Source organism: Cervus canadensis, chromosome 19, assembly GCF_019320065.1.
Source record: "Cervus canadensis isolate Bull #8, Minnesota chromosome 19, ASM1932006v1, whole genome shotgun sequence".
Lineage (NCBI taxonomy): Eukaryota > Metazoa > Chordata > Mammalia > Artiodactyla > Cervidae > Cervus > Cervus canadensis.
The window spans coordinates 29,734,486-29,753,756 of record NC_057404.1 but is presented as its reverse complement, the minus strand read 5'-3'; the positions used below and the strand labels follow the sequence as shown (position 1 = coordinate 29,753,756).

General features: G+C 34.7%; 1 protein-coding gene across 2 annotated transcripts in view; it reads right to left on the bottom strand.

Annotated features, from left to right (window-relative positions):
• MMRN1 (multimerin 1) overlaps positions 1–19,271 on the bottom strand; it is an 81,604-nt gene that overhangs the window by 17,105 nt on the left and 45,228 nt on the right. Inside the window, exons 4-6 of one of the 2 annotated variants that reach the window (XM_043438659.1) lie at positions 10,176–10,277; positions 8,646–8,819; positions 1,006–2,991 (exon numbers count right to left, since the gene is read on the bottom strand). In XM_043438659.1, coding sequence (XP_043294594.1) covers positions 1,006–2,991; positions 8,646–8,819; positions 10,176–10,277 — 2,262 coding nt within the window. The remainder of the gene's footprint in view (positions 1–1,005; positions 2,992–8,645; positions 8,820–10,175; positions 10,278–19,271) is intronic. The other variant, XM_043438660.1, reaches the window with a different exon arrangement.

The window sequence follows — 19,271 nt, the reverse complement described above, 5'->3', positions numbered from 1 at the left end:
CCAATAATGTCCTAACTGGTACTCTATAATTTCATGCTACACACAACTGCTGGCTTCATGCTCCTGAGATGCAGTTCTCACCATACCCAACCCTCTGCTCAAAATTTCCAAAGACCACTCTTTACAAAATCATGTCTACCTGCCTGGAATATGTCTTCCAAAATTTATAGGTTGAAATACTAACCCCTGCCATTGATGATATTAGGAAGTGGGAACTTTGGAGGTGCTTTGGAGATGAGGGTGGTGCCCTCATGAATGGGATTAGTGTTCTTATCAAAGAGACCTCACAGGCTCCCTCACCCCTTCTGCCATGTGGGGATACAGCCAGTGGTTATCAGAACCAAGTGAACCAGGAAAAGGGCCCTCACCAGATTGTTACTATGCTGGCACCTTAATTTTAGTTTCCCCAGCCTCTACCATGTTGAGAAGCAAATTTCTGTTGTTTATAAGCTACCCAGCCTGTGGAATTTTGTTAAAGCAGCCCAAAGGGACTAAGATACTTAGCTTGTCATTCAGGGCCTTCTATCATCAGCCCAAATTGAATTCCTGCTCACAGTACATTCACTGGGCCAGTCACTCAACAGATATTCACTGAGCTCCTATGGTACACCAAGCGTTTTGCCAGGTAACACCAAGATGAACAGGACACAATCTAGTCTTATTCATCAAGGAGCTCATTGTCTAATAAATTCCTTTAATTAAATATGCAAAGAAAATGTTCTACAAGGGCAAGCTTGATTATTTTATAGGGGGCCTGTCAGAAAAAAAGTTAAGACATATAGAACAAGTTTTTACACTATAAGCATTTGTTTTGTATTGATAACTGCTTTACATAGGATGATATAAGATTCAAATAATATATCAGAGATCTTTGAATTACTTAACTATTTGTCCAAGCTCAGTTAAGTGCCTTTTATAGCTTATGATCTTGCTAAACCATACAGATCTACTAAACATACTTAAATAGGAAAACAGATTAAAAGTTATTTTTTGATAATAGCTTACCAGGAAGTAGAATGTTGTCTGTGTTTCTTTGGGCCCGGCCTATCTGGAAAGTTGTCAGGTTCACTGTTGGTTTAAGAGCATTTAGTTTCTTCAGCGATGGTTTTATCTGCTTCTGTGACTTGACAATATTTGCAATGCTACTAGACAATGATTGATTTATATACCAAGTTAAATTAGATAGGGCAATTTGAGTTTTTATTTCCATTACTGATTCCACATGTTCTGTCAGACTTTTCTGAAGAAGCTGCATATTTGGTAGGGAATCTTTTATCCTCTTGGGTATGGTAGCATTTAGTTCTGATATACTTCTAGAAGCATCATGACATATTGTTACTACTTCAATGAGAGTCTTGTTAATTAAAGAGAAATTAATAGAAAGATGGATGGATTTTGCTTCTAGTGCTTTAAATCTGGAATTTAATACCTGCAGTTGTAGAGCCTGGTTGCTCTCATCTGTAGCTGCACTGTCTTTTTTTAGTGAAACATAGTAAGGTATGAGCATCTTGGTCACTTTAGACTCAATGCCTTGCAACCGAGTTTCAAAATTTTTGGAAATTTTTGTGGCTGAGAGTATTTTTTCCTCCAGCTGACTTATATTTTGCTGGAATTTTATCACTTGGGAACTGGTTTCATTGAACATTTGGGAAATCTTTTGAAAGTTGGACAGCCTTAGTTTTTCATCTTTAGGAATATATGCAAGGGCTTTGGCAACTTGCAGAACAAAGTTATATCTCTGATCGTCATTGACCAAAATCTGAATAGAATCATTCAAATGTTGAAACTGAGAAATAAATGTCAATATAGTGTCCATATTTTGGGTACATTTATGATGGATCTCAGGATTATACTTTAGTATATTTAAAGTTTCTTTTAATACATAGTTGTCTTGAATGAAATCAATGGCATCATTTACGATAGTTATTGTCTTATTTAGACCATCTTCCATTTCTAAGGCATGTTCATTGATACGTCTGTCTAAGGCAACCCCACGGCTCTGTACTTCATTTCTAAGTAAGTTGTATCTTCTTGTAAGTTCTTTAGTAAGTACATTAAGACTGTTAACAGCACTAGTCAGACTTTCCACTTTTTTCTTTGTAGCAACTACTTCTTTTGGTTGTTCGTAAGTCATTGTCTCTCTCAAGGACGCTCCCTGCTCGAGCAAGGGTTGAAGGATCTCCATATCATAAGTCAAATCATTTAGTTGCTCATTCATTTTATCCATCTTATTGTCCATTGGAAAGAGAAACTCAACCAATGTTTGGTTTAAAACTTGTAAATTCTCTTCTGTGTCCTTAATTTGAACTTTAAAATTATCTCTATACTTGGATAACATGTCTTCACATTCCTCTCTGACAGATTCTTTCTCCATCTCCAAAGCAAGGGTAAGATTGTTTATCTTGCTGTCTTGGGTGTGCAAATCATCAGATATCTGCAACAACATCAAACCTTGCTTCTTTATATTCTGATACAGAGTAGATACATATTCAGTGATGTTATTGCTAACTGATTCAGGAACTGGAACACTCTTCTGATTTGATGTTTGTTCAGTTGATAAAAGATGCTCTTGCACTTCCTTCATTTTAGAAAGGGTCTTATTCAGGGATTCATAATACAGAATTCTCCTGGAGTGCTCCTGTTCTAGAGCATCTTCTAAATGAGTCTGCTTTGCTTCTAGTTCTTTAACAGGCTTCTCACACTTAAAGGTCATTTCTTGTCTTATATTTACAATGTGATTTTTCAGGTCCAGTATATCTGTTGAAGTAGGCCTATTTTCTTGCATTAAAACAGACTTTTGCTGGACTGCTACTGAAATTACAGATTCATTAACTTGTTGAATTATTTGTTTGACATTTTCAAGTTCCTTGGAGACGGTTGATACAGTCTTGAAGAGTTGCGCTACGGTCTCTTCTATGTCATTTTGAAAAAATTTTAATTGTTCTCTTACTGTTTCTTTCACCAGATCATTAATGCTTTTGGACTTTAGGCCTGGAGAAAGAAATAAGAAAAACAATAAATGACATATTATTTTAACTGTGTAAAACTCTTTATATCTCTAAAAAGATAAAAGTTTGAGACTAAACAATAATGACATGAAATGATAAAAATATTTCTTGACTACATTTGCATATGAAATTTTAAAAAATTACTCGCATTCCTAAAAGGTGATCACTTCTTAATTGGTAAGTATGAGGGGAAAAAAATCAGTTGCAGGTAGTACACACTAGAATTATAGAACTAAGTTTCTCTGGACAAAAAGACATGAAGGAAATACTATGGACTTCAGTTAACAGACCCTTGTATGCAATGATTCTAGCCTTAGTTTTATATGAAAATGAACAGTTTGGGGCTTTCTGCCTTAGTACCTGGTGTTAGCTCATGACTGTTAATTAGCTTTCTAGTACAGTTGACCCTTGAACAAAGCAGGGATTGGGGCACCAGCCCTCTGCACAGCCAAAACTCCACATATTATCTGTAGTGGCCCTCTGTTATATCCAAGGTTCCTCTGAATCCCTTGTGGCTCAGTGGTAAAGGATCTGCCTGCCAAAACAGGAAACACGGGCTTGATCCCTGGGTCAGGAAGACCTCCTGGAAAAGGAAATGGCAACTCACTCCAGTATTCTTGGCTGGGAAATCCTGGCGTGCTACAGTCCATGGGGTCACAAAGGAGTTGGACAAGACTGAGTGACTAAAAAACAAATGTCTGAATCCACAGTTCCACATCCTTAGATTCGACCAACTGACTGTGGATTGTGAGGCACTGTCGTATTTACTACTGAAAAAACTCTGTTTATGCTTATGTAAGTGGGCCTAGGAGATTCAAACCTATGTTGATAAAGGGTCAACTGTAATTAGGTTTCAGAGATTGTATTTTGTGCTTCTAAAACTTAATATGTTGACTGCAGAAAGAAATTTCGTGAGGTTCCCAAATGAGGAGCAATATGAAGTAATAATCACAAAATTCAACAATAGTTCATAATAACAATGAAATAAAAATAATGAGATGTTTGGGGAGCCGCAAAACTAAGTCAAACAAAGACAGAAATTTAAGATATACATGACCTATCATAACATGATGTTAATTCTTTTTTAGGTGATTTTATTTATTTATTTTTAGTTTGATAATTCTTTAATTTTTTTATTGAAGTATAGTTAATTTACAATATCATTACATTAATACTTAACAAAAAGGGGAGAGGAAACTTGCCATTAATAAAGTACGTACTAATACTACCCTTTTAAAAAGAACAGATTGGTCACAAACCAGAATTATGGACATTCAAAAAGCAGCATTAAAAAAAGGGGAAAAGAGGAAAAAACTCTTGAACTATTCAGAATCGTTTAAAACAGGAAATAAATATTTTTAAAAAGTAAAAACAGACAAATCAGTTACATACACAAACAGAAAGTGGAAAAACTAAAGCATACTTGAGGCATATTTATAGTATGTGGCAATGAAATAGATATAAATGAAAGATATGTTCATTCAAATACAAGTAGCCAACATTTATAATGCAAAATACAGGCAACATATTACAAAGCATTTTAAATTGAAGGTCTGCACAATGGAGTATTGAAACAAGTTATGGCTACTATGAAGTCTATTCAAGAAAGGTGATTAGCGAATAAAAATATATAGTCTCTACATGTCTCTATTTTGTAAGCAAGTTTTTAAAAGTATATAAGTTGCTTGATAGACTTACATAAAGCATATTGTGAAAGAGCAATTATATCAAATGGAATGATGTATTGCTCAAGCATCTTGATACTTCATAATTCATGTGATACAAAGATAAAGCTGTGAATGGATAAATACTTCCTTAGAAATTCTAAACACTAAAGATGAATGTTGTTAATAGATCTTTTAAGGTCTAGGATTTCTAGAGCCAAAATTTACATTTCTAAACCTATTGGAAACTGAAATAAACAGTCTAAAAACTGTAAGTAAGTGAAAATCAACTTGTATGTAATAGAAAAAAAAGCATGTGAAGTATGAAATAGTAATCAGTGATACACAGCACCAAAATACTAAAGAAAGGCTAAGTTTATTAGAAAAGATTAAATAGCTGCAATTAAGATAAATTATACTGAAACAGTCTAGCTTTTTCACTTACTAACATGAACAATTATACCAAGAAAGTTTTTAAAGTATTTTTATTTTTAAAATTTTACTTTGCATTTGACACATCACTCATTTATACAACAAATCTTCTTTGAGTATATTCTAGATGCTACATAGAAAATGAAATTTGGTCAATGAGATTTATGACATTTAAAACAGAATACAGTAGCTTCACTGAGTGTAAGGCACCACTTAATAGAAAAGATATTTTTATGGCACTTTATATAAGATCATTTAGTCATTTTCTGTTAGTTAAAATCATCTTTAATTCTCATGGCAACAACTAGATGAAGCACAATTAAAGTTAGGAATCAGACTTCTCTGAAATTTATAACCTAACGATTTTGGCTTTAAAATGTTTTTCAAGATTGACAAGGTAAAATAAAACTTAAGTGTAACTGAATTTATTAATTGTAAACAATAGCAACAATAACAACAGATTTTTAAAGGGGAAAGCAGCATGATCTGAAAATCAGGAAAAGAATGAAAATAGGTGAAAACACTGTAAATAGGTATAAAATTCAGTACAGAATCCTGAATAAAGTAATTATGAAAAAAATAAACAATAAAAGTAACAATTTATGCTTTAAAATTTTAATGGAAAACTGCATTGGGTAAAGGGTAAAAGTTATAGCTAGTGTTTGAAAAGTAATCAGATTATTAGCTTTAAAAACTTGTTTCAAGAAAACAAGCTTTTCAGATAATGTTCATATAATTTGTTACTACAGAAACACCTGTGCAAGAATCTAACTTTTGCAAAAATAGGTTAAAATGCCTTATGTTAATATTTGAGTGAGCACATCATTTTAAGTGCATTTGATTTTGTTTCATGTGACTCCATGTGCTACTACTTCCTAAACAATTCGATATTGTATATGGTGACTTAACAGATATATCTGATATCAGATACCTAGGCATGTCCCTCCTGTGGCTGTGAACGCATGGCCTATTCGTAACACTTAGATAACTCTTAAGGTGTTGGGGCATTTGATTTTAAACAGTTTCTCCAGCTCCTAGCAGATAAAGCAGTGCTGCTTGGTCTGATGTAGTGTAAGTGAGAGAATCATGGTTTTGCTGGGAAAGTGCAGTACCTTGGGGGTGAATTTAGCTCTTGTTCCCTGTATGAACATTCATTAACTGCAAGCCATCTGGTTCTTTTAACTGATTGGGCTCAGCTCACAATTAATGCCTCCTATCACTTCCTGGCAGATAGATGGGGAAACAGTAGCTGATTTTATTTTTCTGGGCTCCAAAATCACTGCAGATTGTGACTGTAGCAATGAAATTAAAAGACGCTTACTCCTTGGAAGGAGAGTTATGACCAACCTAGACAGCATATTAAAAAACAGAAACATTACTTTGCCAACAAAGGTCCGCCTAGTCAAGGCTATGGTTTTTCCAGTAGTCATATGTGGATGTGAGAGTTGGACTATAAAGAAAGCTGAGCGCCAAAGAATTGATTCTTTTGAACTGTGGTGTTGGAGAAGACTCTTAAGAGTCCCTTGGACTGCAAGGAGATCCAACCAGTCCATCCTAAAGGAGATCAGTCCTGAATATTCATTGGAAGGGCTGATGTTGAAGCTGAAATTCTAATACTTTTGGCCACCTGATGCGAAGAGCTGACTCATTTGAAAAGACCCTGATGCAGGGAAGGATTGAGGGCAGGTGGAGAAGGGGACAACAGAGGATGGGATGGTTGGATGGCATCATTGACTCGATGGACATGGGTTTGGGTGGACTCTGGGAGTTGGTGATGGACAGGGAGGCCTGGCGTGCTGTGATTCACGGGGTAGCAAAGAGTCAGACATGACTGAGCGACTGAACTGATTGAAGAGGGACTGTTGTTACTATGAGGGCATATTTTTCCTGTGTCAGGGCCAGAATTTTTGTTAGTAGGTTCACAAAAGGCTGTTGACAGGCCTAATTCTCTCAGGTTATGATAACTAAATTTTGCTAAACAAATTTTATTACGATGATTATAGTTGATTGTGTACTGTTCCTATATAACTTCTTTCTCATGCTATCACTTCAGGGAAAATTTATTCCTTTCTCATGCTTGCTATGAGTTTTAGCCATAGGGAACATACCAGAAATGTAAGACAGAGTCTTTCTTTCAGTTGGTTAATAGCACTAATAATTTACATCACTGAAAAAATAATGATGGCTCTGTACTAATAAATGATATGGAAATCTTCACCTTTTTATTTCTTTTATTTGTGAACTACATAAAATAGAGAAAAAAAATAACATGAGTGGTATAAATGGGATGCACAGTGAATATTTTTTATGTACAAAATAAAGTGAAAGGGACAAGTAATCCTGAAACCTGGAAACATACAATAAGCCCAGTGAATTGAGATGCTCCTAGTAACCAAAATATATCTAGAATATCTATGGCCTGCCTGAAATCTCTTTGCCAAATTAACTCCTCCTGATCCATTACTTATCAGTTGACTTGGTTTTTTTTTGTAGAAGCCTTCCCTGATCCCCTTAGATTGGATTTATTGAAATTATCAAGGGGTGCTATTGTATTGCAACCATACCAATTACTCACTATACATAAAACTCTCTGGTAGGCAGAATTCTGCTGCCCCTAAGATGTTCAGCCCCTAATTGCCTGAACCTGTGAATATGTTACCTTCCATGGCATCTTGACAGATATGATTAAGGTTAAGAACTTTGAAATGAGGAGATTATCCTGGATTATCCAGATGGGTCCAATGTAATCATATGTGTCCTTAATGAGGAAGAAGGCAGAAGAGCGGGTCTGAGAGCTTCCATGAGGACTTAACAGCTGTTGAGTTGGCTTTTGTAAATGGAGGAAGACCATGAGCCAAGAAATGCAGTAGCCTCTAGAAGCTGAGAACAAGCTTAGTCATCAAGAAAATGGACCCTCAATCCTACAACTGCAAGAAAATGAATTCTAAAACTCAAATGAACAGGAAATGGATTATCCTGCAGATCCTCCAGAAAGGAACAGAGACTGCTGTTTCAAGACCACAAAATTCAGGCAAAAATGACTCAGATTTCTATGAATAATGACCTGATGGAATTTAGGATATATTTTATTGATTATATTCCATGGGCTAGATAGTTTCTGGGGTAATAATATATTTTAGATTTATACTCAATATCTTCATCAATATTGAGACAATCATGGATCTATGTGCCTTGATAAGCATCCCTTGACCTCATCTTTATCTTGAACTGGAAACCACAATGGAAGCAGATTAAGTATAGCTCCTTTTACCTATAAAGAAATACAAGTAAGGCTATAACTAGGTACATAATGTCAGTAGGTCAGATGAAATATTCAAAGATTTGTCTGTATTAGTAAAAGTATATTTATATGTTCCCAATTATTTCAGAAATTAAGGGATTTAAAAGTATCTTATTCCCCGCAAAATCTGTTTTAGACTTCTCTACCTCCCAATCTAAAGAAAAGATCTTAAAATGATGTGAGAAGAGATAAATGAGTTATTTGCCTTCTGTCTCAACTAAATTAATAATTTATGTTTACCTTTTAGAAAAGATTGAAATTCCCTGCCTTTGTCTTCATTGAATTTCTCTTCTAGTGAGGAATATGTGCTCCTTACATCACTCACGGCCAAAGAAATATTGTCAATCTTCTTCTGCAGAAGGGTTAGTTTCATTGCCTGGTGGTTCATCTGGTCAGTCATTTTTTGCGTCACTGCTGATATATAAGATAAGAAAATATGAAACATTTAAAAATTCATATTTAAAACCATTCAAATCTCATGATAGGTTGGTAATTCAGATAAACTGTGTTTGCACTTCATATTTGAAAATATAGATTATATACACTTGGCAAATGGCATCCTACATTTTATACTATTTAGGGGAAGAAATTTGTAAAAAGCATTCCAATATCTTAGAAGTCTAAAATGTTTTAATTTTGCCCAGAATTTTCAGTCTCTCTTTTCTTAAAGAGTGTCTGTTATATTTTCAATAGATGAGGAAATTGAGAGTCAGAAAACTAAAATAACTTGCTTGAGGTTACCAAGCTAATGTATCATCTTCTGCTTTCAAATCCAATGCTCCAAAATTGAAGAAGTGTAACTTTATATATATACATATACATGTGCATGCATACTACATATATATACCTACATATGCATATACTACATATATTACATATATATGTAGTTTGTATCTATATTCTGATAATTTTTTATTTACTGAGGTATTCTTTAATGAGAGATAAAGAGATTCAGAATTTGGTTAGAATCACTTTATAAAGCAATGATACTTTCCATACTTTTACATGTGATTTCAATAATTCAAGGAGGGTTTCATTGTATTTTGTGAAAATACTGAAGTTTGACCCCTTAACAAAAATTGAGTAGAGTTTATAAGCTATATTCACCTAAATTCTTAAAGAGATTCCCTTACATCAGATTCCTCAATTTGAGTGCCTTGTTTTGTATGACTAGATATATGCCAAATGTAGATGTTTTTAGCAGTAACCAACTGTATGTTTCTAAGAGATGAAGCCTAAAAGGAATGGTGAAATATTTATGATTAGAAAGATGAGAAAGTATGTGACATGCCAACTTTAGATCAACATGGTATTCTTGTTGATTCTGAGCCACAATTCTTTGCTCTAGTCTGTGATCAACATGCCTTGGTAATCTCTTATCAAACAAGGGAAGAGAGGCTACTTAGCTGCTTTAAAATGATCAAGTCCTTCCATCCATGCCAAAGTTCTTCCATAATTGTACTCTTTGGAGGACAATAATGTGATTTAATTTGAAAACCTGTGAATTCCTTACAACCTAGTGTGACAGCATTTCTATTCCCTTCTGTGTCTGTACAGAGAGTTCCAATAATTACACATGTTTCCTTCATGCTGGGAACCAGCAGCTCATTCAGTTTCACCCAATACACAGAAGCAGTAGAAAAGGGTCAAGAGGTATGTTAATGTGCCATCATCAAACATTTGACAGGCATGTGAAGTGTTGTTTGTAAGTCTTCAGGAAAAGAGCTGACAGTGACTGGGTTAGGGACTATAGTAATTACAGTCTGTGACCTGGGTCACCACAGTCTTGCTGCTGCTGCTCCAATGCTCCTCTGCCAACAGCCGCGTGACTTTCAGCCTGTTTGCTGTGTATCAGCTGCTGTTGTTCCTGGGCTAGATAGAAGCAAAAAGAGAAGAGAGAGAGTTAAGCACTGGGTTGGCCTCACTTTTTTCCAGTCCTGAGAAGCAATGTGGCTATCGCGCATTTTCCCATGTACTGAAGCATGATGGTCATGGTCCAGCATGATTGCAGAGTGAGCGGCCCTGCCCCCATCCACAGGGTGATGTGCTACCACATTGGTGCTGGAAGTGCAAGATTCTAGTTCTCTTTGAAAAAAGTAAAATTATTCAGGTTTCCTTGTAATTGAAAATGGATGATAGTTTGGGGACACTGTGTAAACTGGGCGATATATACTGCCAGTATAATTGAGGGGACCTTAAACTAAGCTGTGTTAAAAGCTGTAGCAGCTTTCTAAGTGGACTGTCTTGAAGACGGCTTGTTTAACAAAGCAATTTCCAACTGGTGGCCACTTAAAAGTAAGGGAGAGCTACAAGTGCTTTACTAAGAGAATATTTGCTTAATAGTGCCACTTAAATGGATTTTCCCCAGATTTTTAAGAAATACATAGGTTCAAAACAGAAACACTGTAAGTAAAAGTAAACCATTACAGGGCATGTCTAAAGGGGATCAAGCAGTAAAATCAGTGAAATTTCAGAAAAATAGAAATTCTTATAAAATAAATTTATTCTCTTAAAGAATTGCTTCTTTTTTGCCACAAATCAAACAATATTTTAAATGGGAATATAATTTTTTACTGGGGAAAACAATTTAGAGGGAAGATTTATTAAAAATATTGAACACATCAAGTAATATATGTCAGTAATTTGCATACTTCTAATGAACAAATTTATTCATTGAGGTCTGAATATCAGACACGAGAAAACAAGTGTTTGGTGTCTGCTTCTTCCCATGTGAAATTATGTACCAATGAAACTGCACTTCTGGCATATGTTAATTATGCTCCATAAGGATATGTTGCTATGACAATAATACTAAATCATCTCTACTCCATAGAAAGTATACATATTTGGCACTAATTTTGACTTAGTCTCTATTGTTGAATTAAATTTTGCATTGCTTTCTTTAGGGCACTGAGCTAAATTAATGAATCTCCATTCATGTCCAGAGTTTTTGTTTTGATTTTCTTCTCTCCACTGCATAATAAATAGCCCAGCATAATTTTTTATTTATTTAGTGGAAGAAGACAATCTGTAGCTTGGGGAAAAGTGTATGTATTTGGGAGCTGTGGTAGGTGGTGAAGACTATTAACTTTATGCTAGATCCTAGCAGTAAAATTATTATAGCCCCAATTCAAATTAATTTATAGAAATATATGTTAAATAATTGTATAATTTTTAAAATCAAGATACCTTCTTAGATGTAATAAATCTTGGCTAAAATCTATCTACTTAAGAGTGTTACTAAAGAGTAAAGCATTGGTTTTTAAACCAGGGTCCCTAAATCAGCAGTATCAGCATCACCTAGGAGTTATAAAAATACAACTTCTGGGCACCCCTGCAGACCTGCTAATTTAAGAAATCCTGGAGTGAGACAGAAATCTGTGCTTTAACAAGCTCTCCAGCTGATTCCAATGCACACTGAAGTTTGTGAATCACTGGGATTAAATCCATCTATCAAGATAAATCATTCTTAGCAACTTTCCACCTCATTACCTTACCCGTTCGTCTTAGCAGTGGAAGACTGTTCAGGATATGGACTTGTATTTATAGCAAAAGGAAAAGGTGGGTTTAGCAAAATGAACAAATGGTCTTTTCATTTTTTTACTGCTAACCTTTCTGAGCCAGATCATAGGAGGACAAAAAGAACTGGTGCATTGAAATGCCTACCACAACCTGGTAGGTAGAAGATTTTGTTAGGAAGCGATTTGTAATTATAATAAAAACGAAGACCACATATTTTGTGGCATACAAACAAGCATACTCTTCAAATTTATTTTTCTATCATTAACTTTTAAAGCATATTATGTTCTTGCTTTTCTTCTTTTTTTCTTAACATTTCTTTAGACCAGTAGTTTTTTGTCATGGATGGAAATCAGAAGTGACTGTTAACTTCAAAACTAAGTGTCAATGTTCTGTCCATCTTCCTTGCCCCATCTGAAGATTATGAATTGTAGTTCTGTTCTGGGGAATTGAAAAGGTGTATATATAGTTCTTTAAACTCTGCAGGGGATTTCAATGCATGACCAAGGTTAAGAACCATTAATTTAGAACAAATTTCAAAATTTTCTAATTCTAATAAATAAAGTCAATGTTATAAGGCATAAAGTACCAGATTTTTCTTTTTTCAGAAAACACCAGATTTTTTAAGTTAAAAATTGCAATCCAGAGTGCAATTGGATTGATCTTCAGAAATTTTAAACAACCACTAGCTTTGCTGATAATAAGAGCACATGTTAAACACTTGATTTAATAAGTGAATAAAAACCTTTAGTCTCCTACGATTCCATAGACAAGCAGACCTTTATAAGGAGTAAATGAAGTGAGGTGGATGTGGAGGGTGGTTTTCACAGTTCCCATTCCCTACTATAGATAATACTATTCTCGGTGTTAGGACGCACAATCCCCGAAGAGAGATTCCTAAGTGTGTGCATGTGAAGTGTTTGAGCTACCTACCCAGCAATCAAATCTAGAGCCCACTGACAATTTCAGTATGTCTCAGAAATAAAAGAGCCTTTCCACTCAAAGCCTAGGCTATAGCACCTCACTCTTATCTGGTAACATCCCACAAAGCCCTAATTCCAAAATTGTATTTAGTCAGTATGCACCAATGTGACCTAGCAATTATTAAAATATTGAAATACAGCCATGGTAAAGTAAGTAAAGTCGCTCAGTCGTGTCCGACTCTTTGTGACCCCATGGACTGTAGCCTACCAGGCTCCTCTGTCCATGGGATTTTCCAGGCAAGAGTACTGGAGCGGGTTGCCATTTCCTTCTCCAGGGGATGTTCCCGACCCAGGGAATGAACCCAGGTCTCCAGCATTGCAGACACTGGCAAATATATTATGATAAAGTGCAATAACTGATAAGCACCTCCCTAGTGACTCAGTGGTAAAGAATCTGCCTGCCAATGCAGGAGACATGGTTTTGATCCCTAGGTCAGGAAGATACCCTGGAGAAGGAAATGGCAACCCGCTTCAGTATTTTTGCCTGGGAAATCCCATGGATAGAGGAGCCTGGTAAGCTACAGTCCATGGGGTTGCAAAAGAGTTGGATACAACTTAAATAACAATAACTGATAAACTTAGTTTAAAAATTGCAATATTAAATTATTCCAAGTTAATTGTGTATGTGTGATAAAAGATTTATCGTTTAGGATACGTGATAAATGGAATTCCTTTTATAACATCTGAGAATTGTTTTCATAACTAGCAATTTATTGGGTCCGTTTTATGCCCTACATAGTAGTAGCAGTAGTCGCTGAGTCATGTCTGACTCTTGGGGACCCCACCAACTGTAGCCCTCCAGGCTCCTCTGTCCGTGGGATTCTCCAGGTAAGAATACCAGAGTGGCTTGCCATTCTCTTCTCCAGAGGATCTTTCTGACCCAGGGATCAAACCCGAGCCTTCTGCATTGCAGGCAGATTCATTAGTTTAAGGCAGATTCCTTAATTGACTCGCTACATCAATTTTTTCACAGACATCAGTTTCTTATTTTGGAGAAGGAAATGGCAACCCACTCCAGACTTCTTGCCTGGAAAATCCCATGGACAGAGGAGCCTGGTGGGTTGCAGTCCATTGGGTTGCAGTCGGATACAACTGAGCACACACACACACACACAGTTTCTTATTAGGTGTGATTTATGTAGTAGATAGAATTTCTAAATTGGTGCTTACTTTAGTTTACTTTCTAGTACATACTAATTGTTTTCAGTACATAGATTTTACTAAATATTATTAAATAATTTATAATAAATTATTAAAAACATTGGAAGAGACAAAAGTTTAAATTTTCAAAGTATTTCTTTTGGATATCATGAATGTGATTTTTTGAACCTTAGAAAAAATAGAAATGTTATCAATAATGAACCTAGTCCTGAATTGTCTAATGATACAGTGCAAATATCAGTCTGGTACATCTTTTGATATATAAGATATCAAAATCAAAAATAACAAATCAATATTAAAAATAAATTATATTTTAAAATATAATCTATATTTTTGAAATAAAATCAACTTGATTTTCAATAAAAATTAGTGAACTGTTTTGTTGTTTTTTAGTCCCTAAGTTGTGTCCAACTCTATAGTTGACTCCATGGACTGTAGCGCATCATGTTCCTTTGATCATGGAATTTTCCAGGCAAGAATACTGGAGTGGGTTGCCATTCCCTTCTCCGGGGATCTTACTGACCCTGCGATCAAACCCTCCTTTCCTGCATTGGCAGGTGTGTTCTTTACCACTCAACAACCATGGAAGTCCATCAGTTTTCACTTAATATGAAATGTTGATTTCAAATAATGATCTAAATTTGTATTATTAAAAATTACTAGACTTTTTTGTCTTCAATGACATTTAATTTCTGTTAAAATTAATTTGTGATCAAGAGAAAAATATTAAAGAGCTTTATGAAATTGCATGTGTGCTAAGTCACTTCAGTCGTGTCTGACTCTCTGAGACCCTATGGACTGTAGCCTGCCAGTCTCCTCTGTCCATGGATCCTCCAGGCAAGAATACTGGAATGGGTTGCCACTTCCTTCTCCAGGGGATCTTCCCAACCCAGAGATGGAACCCATATGTCTTATGTCTCCTGCATTGGAAGGGGGGTTCTTTACCACTAGTACCCACCAATTAGTTTCATGAAATAAGCTTTTGTAATAATAAAAATTTTCAAGTAAAGCCTTTGAAATAAAAAACTTCAAAAACACTTTATCAAATATGTTAGTAAAATTCATAAAATAAGAATTTTAGAAAAAATTAGAACTTTTAACATCATCATGATATTCAGATCAGTTTTATGTTTAATGTTTGGAAAACAAGCTTTTTTTTACAGAAAGGAAAAGAAGAATTGGTTTTTATAAATGACATTCTAAATATTTTTTTAACTGTATAAGGAAAAAATTATTTCCCTTTTGAACTGAAAATAACTTGAAAACTGATAAAAGATATTTTAGATATGAAAAATGTTTACAGATACTACTTAACACAAAAATTAATAAGGGAGAAATAACATGATAAAATGTACAGATTTTCTAATAGCTTATGTGAAAATGAAATTTTTACGACAAAACTCAAAAGTGTAACGCTTAAGCACCTTGATTTATGATGCCCTAAATTTGATCAAATGTTTGCAGAGCTCTGAGAGACTTCACTTTCATTTTTCACTTTTGTGCATTGGAGAAGGAAATGGCAACCCACTCCAGTGTTCTTGCCTGGAGAATCCAAGGGACGGGGGAGCCTGGTGGGCTGCTATCTATGGGTTGCATAGAGTCGGACACGACTGAAGTGACTTAGCAGCAGCAGTTGAATTGGTTAAATAGGACATTCCTATAAGAATTTTTATGATTTAGTTAATAATAAATATATTGAATATTTAAAAATACACACAGAAATACTGAAAAAACATAATGCAATCACTGTTAACTCAGTCTAGTACATAATTCAGTGGCGTGGCAACACCACTGATGTTAAAAGAAATTATAAACTTACTGAGATTTCATGTCACTCATGGCTCTAAATCTGATGGAGATGTCTTTAAAACAGATCGAGGCAGTTACCTATATTAAATCTTATCTTTGATGGGGGCATCATTTAGCTGATGTCATCCATATAAAAAAAAAGAGCACATCAATAATTTATAGAAATTAATAAATTGCTTAGAATTTATTTGAATAATATAATGACTGATTTGTGTTATGATTTATATTACTTGGTATATAATTTTATAATATAAGTAACATACGCACTGGAATGGGTTGCCATTTCCTCCTCCAGGGATAACTTAAAGTAATATTCTTAATTTTTGATTTTTATATTGACTTATATATTAATTGATACCAAATCAGTTGTCAAATTTTTGAATATGACCCCTGCCCCTTGCCACCCCATTAGCATAATCAAGAGGCAGATTAATTGAGGCACTCATGACCCTGACTAAAGTGGAGTAACCTCAATAAAAATTGCAATAACATGTTACACAGTACATTCTCAAGGGTTTAAAATACAATGTTAAAAGTTTTCATTACAAATTATAAGGCATTATTTTATATTGCATTATCATATTTTAATGAAATCGGGTCTCTTCTCTTTACAAAGTATTAAATCTTAAATATTTGATGTGGAGATTGTAACATTCCATTTCATTGAATGTTCCTGATTTGGAAAGTACCAGCAAAAAGAGAGTCATACACACACACACACACTCACACAAGAGGAAGTGAAGGGTATTCTATGTGTGTTGGGTTCTATTTGAGGCAGAGTACTTCATCCAATTATGGTTGTCTCTTTGCCACTCACTCCAGGCCAGATTCTGAATGTGCAAGAAGTGAAAACAAACCTAGATAAGAGGTAAAGGGTCAAGAACAGAAAGGAGGTGTACAGGAAGAATTTAAGTGTAATTTTCTATTCACCTTAGCATCAAAAGAATTTCAAGTAAGTTTCATTCATATAATCTGGAAAAATGCTATTGCATTGCCAATGAGAGAATAGTAAGTGACATACTAGAGCAAATCAGCAAATTAGAATTAAAAAGATAAGAAAAAACTTTAGAATAAGAAAATGGGAGAAGAGAATTAAATAAAGAAAGCTTTCAGAAAGTCTCAGATGGTAAAGAATCTGCCTGCAATGTGGGAGACCCAGGTTTGATCCCTGGGTCTGGAAGATCCACTAGAGTAGGGACTGGCTGCCCACTTTAGTATCCTTGCCTAGAGAATTCCATGGACAGAGGCTACAGTCCACGGGGTTCACAAAGTGTCGGACATGACTGACTGACTAACACTAACACTTTAGGAAGAAAAAAGAAACTGAAAAGGATATAGATTAACACAGAAATATTGACTGAAGTCTTTAGTTTTCTTGCATACTCATCTTTGGTGATTCATTCCTTAGCATGTGGAAATAAATTTATGAAATAACAGTTAATATTTCTCCATATATATATTTAATTAATTTATTTTTTGTTTAAGGATAATTGCTTTACAGAATTTTGCTGTTTTCTGTCAAACCTCAACATGAATGGGCCATAGGTATACATATATCCCCTCCCTTTTGAAACTCCCTCCCGTCTCCCTCCCCATCCCACTGCTCTAGGTTGATACAGAGCCCCTGTTTGAGTTTCCAGCCACTATAGAAGATGGTATGGAGGTTCTTAAGGAATCTAGGAATATTTCTGCGTATTTTTTAAAGTTTTAAAAAGACTGATTTGAAAGAAAATATAAGTGGAAAGAAACTCTTTCAATATTGAATGACAAAAATTAATGTGATTGCATGTGTGTGTGTGTGTGTGTGTGTGTGTGTGTATAAAACTTCACATTTGCTCTTAGCTATAGTTATTTTTAATTAATTATTTTAGGAGGAAATGGATGAAGAATTGTACTCCTAAGTAAAAGAAACAACCATAAGCACCACAAAAGATCTTTGAGATCCAATTGTCATATGAACCTCTTTTCTGTGGAATTCATTGGATGGGGTCTCTGCCAAGGCTGTTATAAACCTGAAATGCCTGTTTAACAAATTCAATAGTTTGTTATCTTTTCTTAGCTCTGTTTGTTGACTGGAATTCAATACTTGCATTCATCCCAATTTATTTCTCGGGATTTAGATGGTGGAGAAGCACTGATAGGATCTCTGAGAGTGGAGTCAGTTACCCTCCTGTGATAAAATTCCTGGTTGATCGACGCTCTTTTATTTTTTCATTTAGCAATCTTTCTGTCTTCCTTATGTATTCTCTACCACAGGACTGCCACGATTCTAGGTTTTCCAGACAATCTTCTTTTCTTGCGCTTAAGCAGAAACCTTTGTTTTGTTCCATTAGGTACAAATTTCTAAGTCTTTTTTTCTTGATCCTTTCTAAGAGATTGGTGCTGAGACAGAAGGACATTAATTTAAGTAGAATAATTCTACAGATCTTTATGTTTTCTGATTTTTAAAAAGTTCAATATATTTTAAAAACTGAATTTCTTTTTTCTCTTCTCCCAATATAATTACTCTTTTTTCCCTTGCACTAGAATCTCTGATCTTGGTGGATCAGGGCTTAAGAGAAGCAAGGTTAGCAAGTGTCAAGAGCAACTGTTCCTTTATTAGGTGCTTTTCCTTTTTTTCTTTTAATTAGATAGGTGTTATTTTTGAGTTTTTTTTCCTTCCAGGCTTTTGAGGCATGTGGAGGAAGTCATTAATGGTGTCTCAGTATTGAGGAAGCTTGCTCTCTCCACCTTAGAACCACACTTCCTGTGTGGCTTGACAAGGCCAGTTTCCAGCTGATCCTTTGATCACTGAACACTCGCATGATGACGTTGAGTACATATGTAAACATTTACTGAGATTTAGTAGCTAAATAGAAGAATACAGTTTGATGCAACAAAAGTACATTGTGGTTTTTGACTAAACGTATTGTAATATTATTGAGCAGAGGAGGTAATGTTCTTTTTCAGGGGAAGGCATTAATTACCACCAAGAAGAACTAGATATGAAAAAAATATAAGAAATATAGTTTTTTTTTGTTTCAAATATTGTAACTTTTATGGTATATTAATTGAAGTAATTTTCAAAATAATCTTACTAGAGAAGCCCCATATTTAAAATAGTACAATAGCTCTTACATAATTTATTGAATTAGTGCAGACTTATGAAAAGAAATATTTTTATATATTCATGACATATGGCAGGGTCTGTTTATTCTAATAACCAACTAATTACATTTTTTGACATTCATAATAACTATGATATATTTTATAAAAGTTTTACAAAATACCTTTTTCCTAGATAGAGGATCTGATTAAAGCTGACTGGATTTTTTTAAAAACAGATTTTTAGAGTTTTTTACCCCTCCTCTCTAATCTAACATTATTTGAACTTAAATTCCTGTCCTTTGTGTCA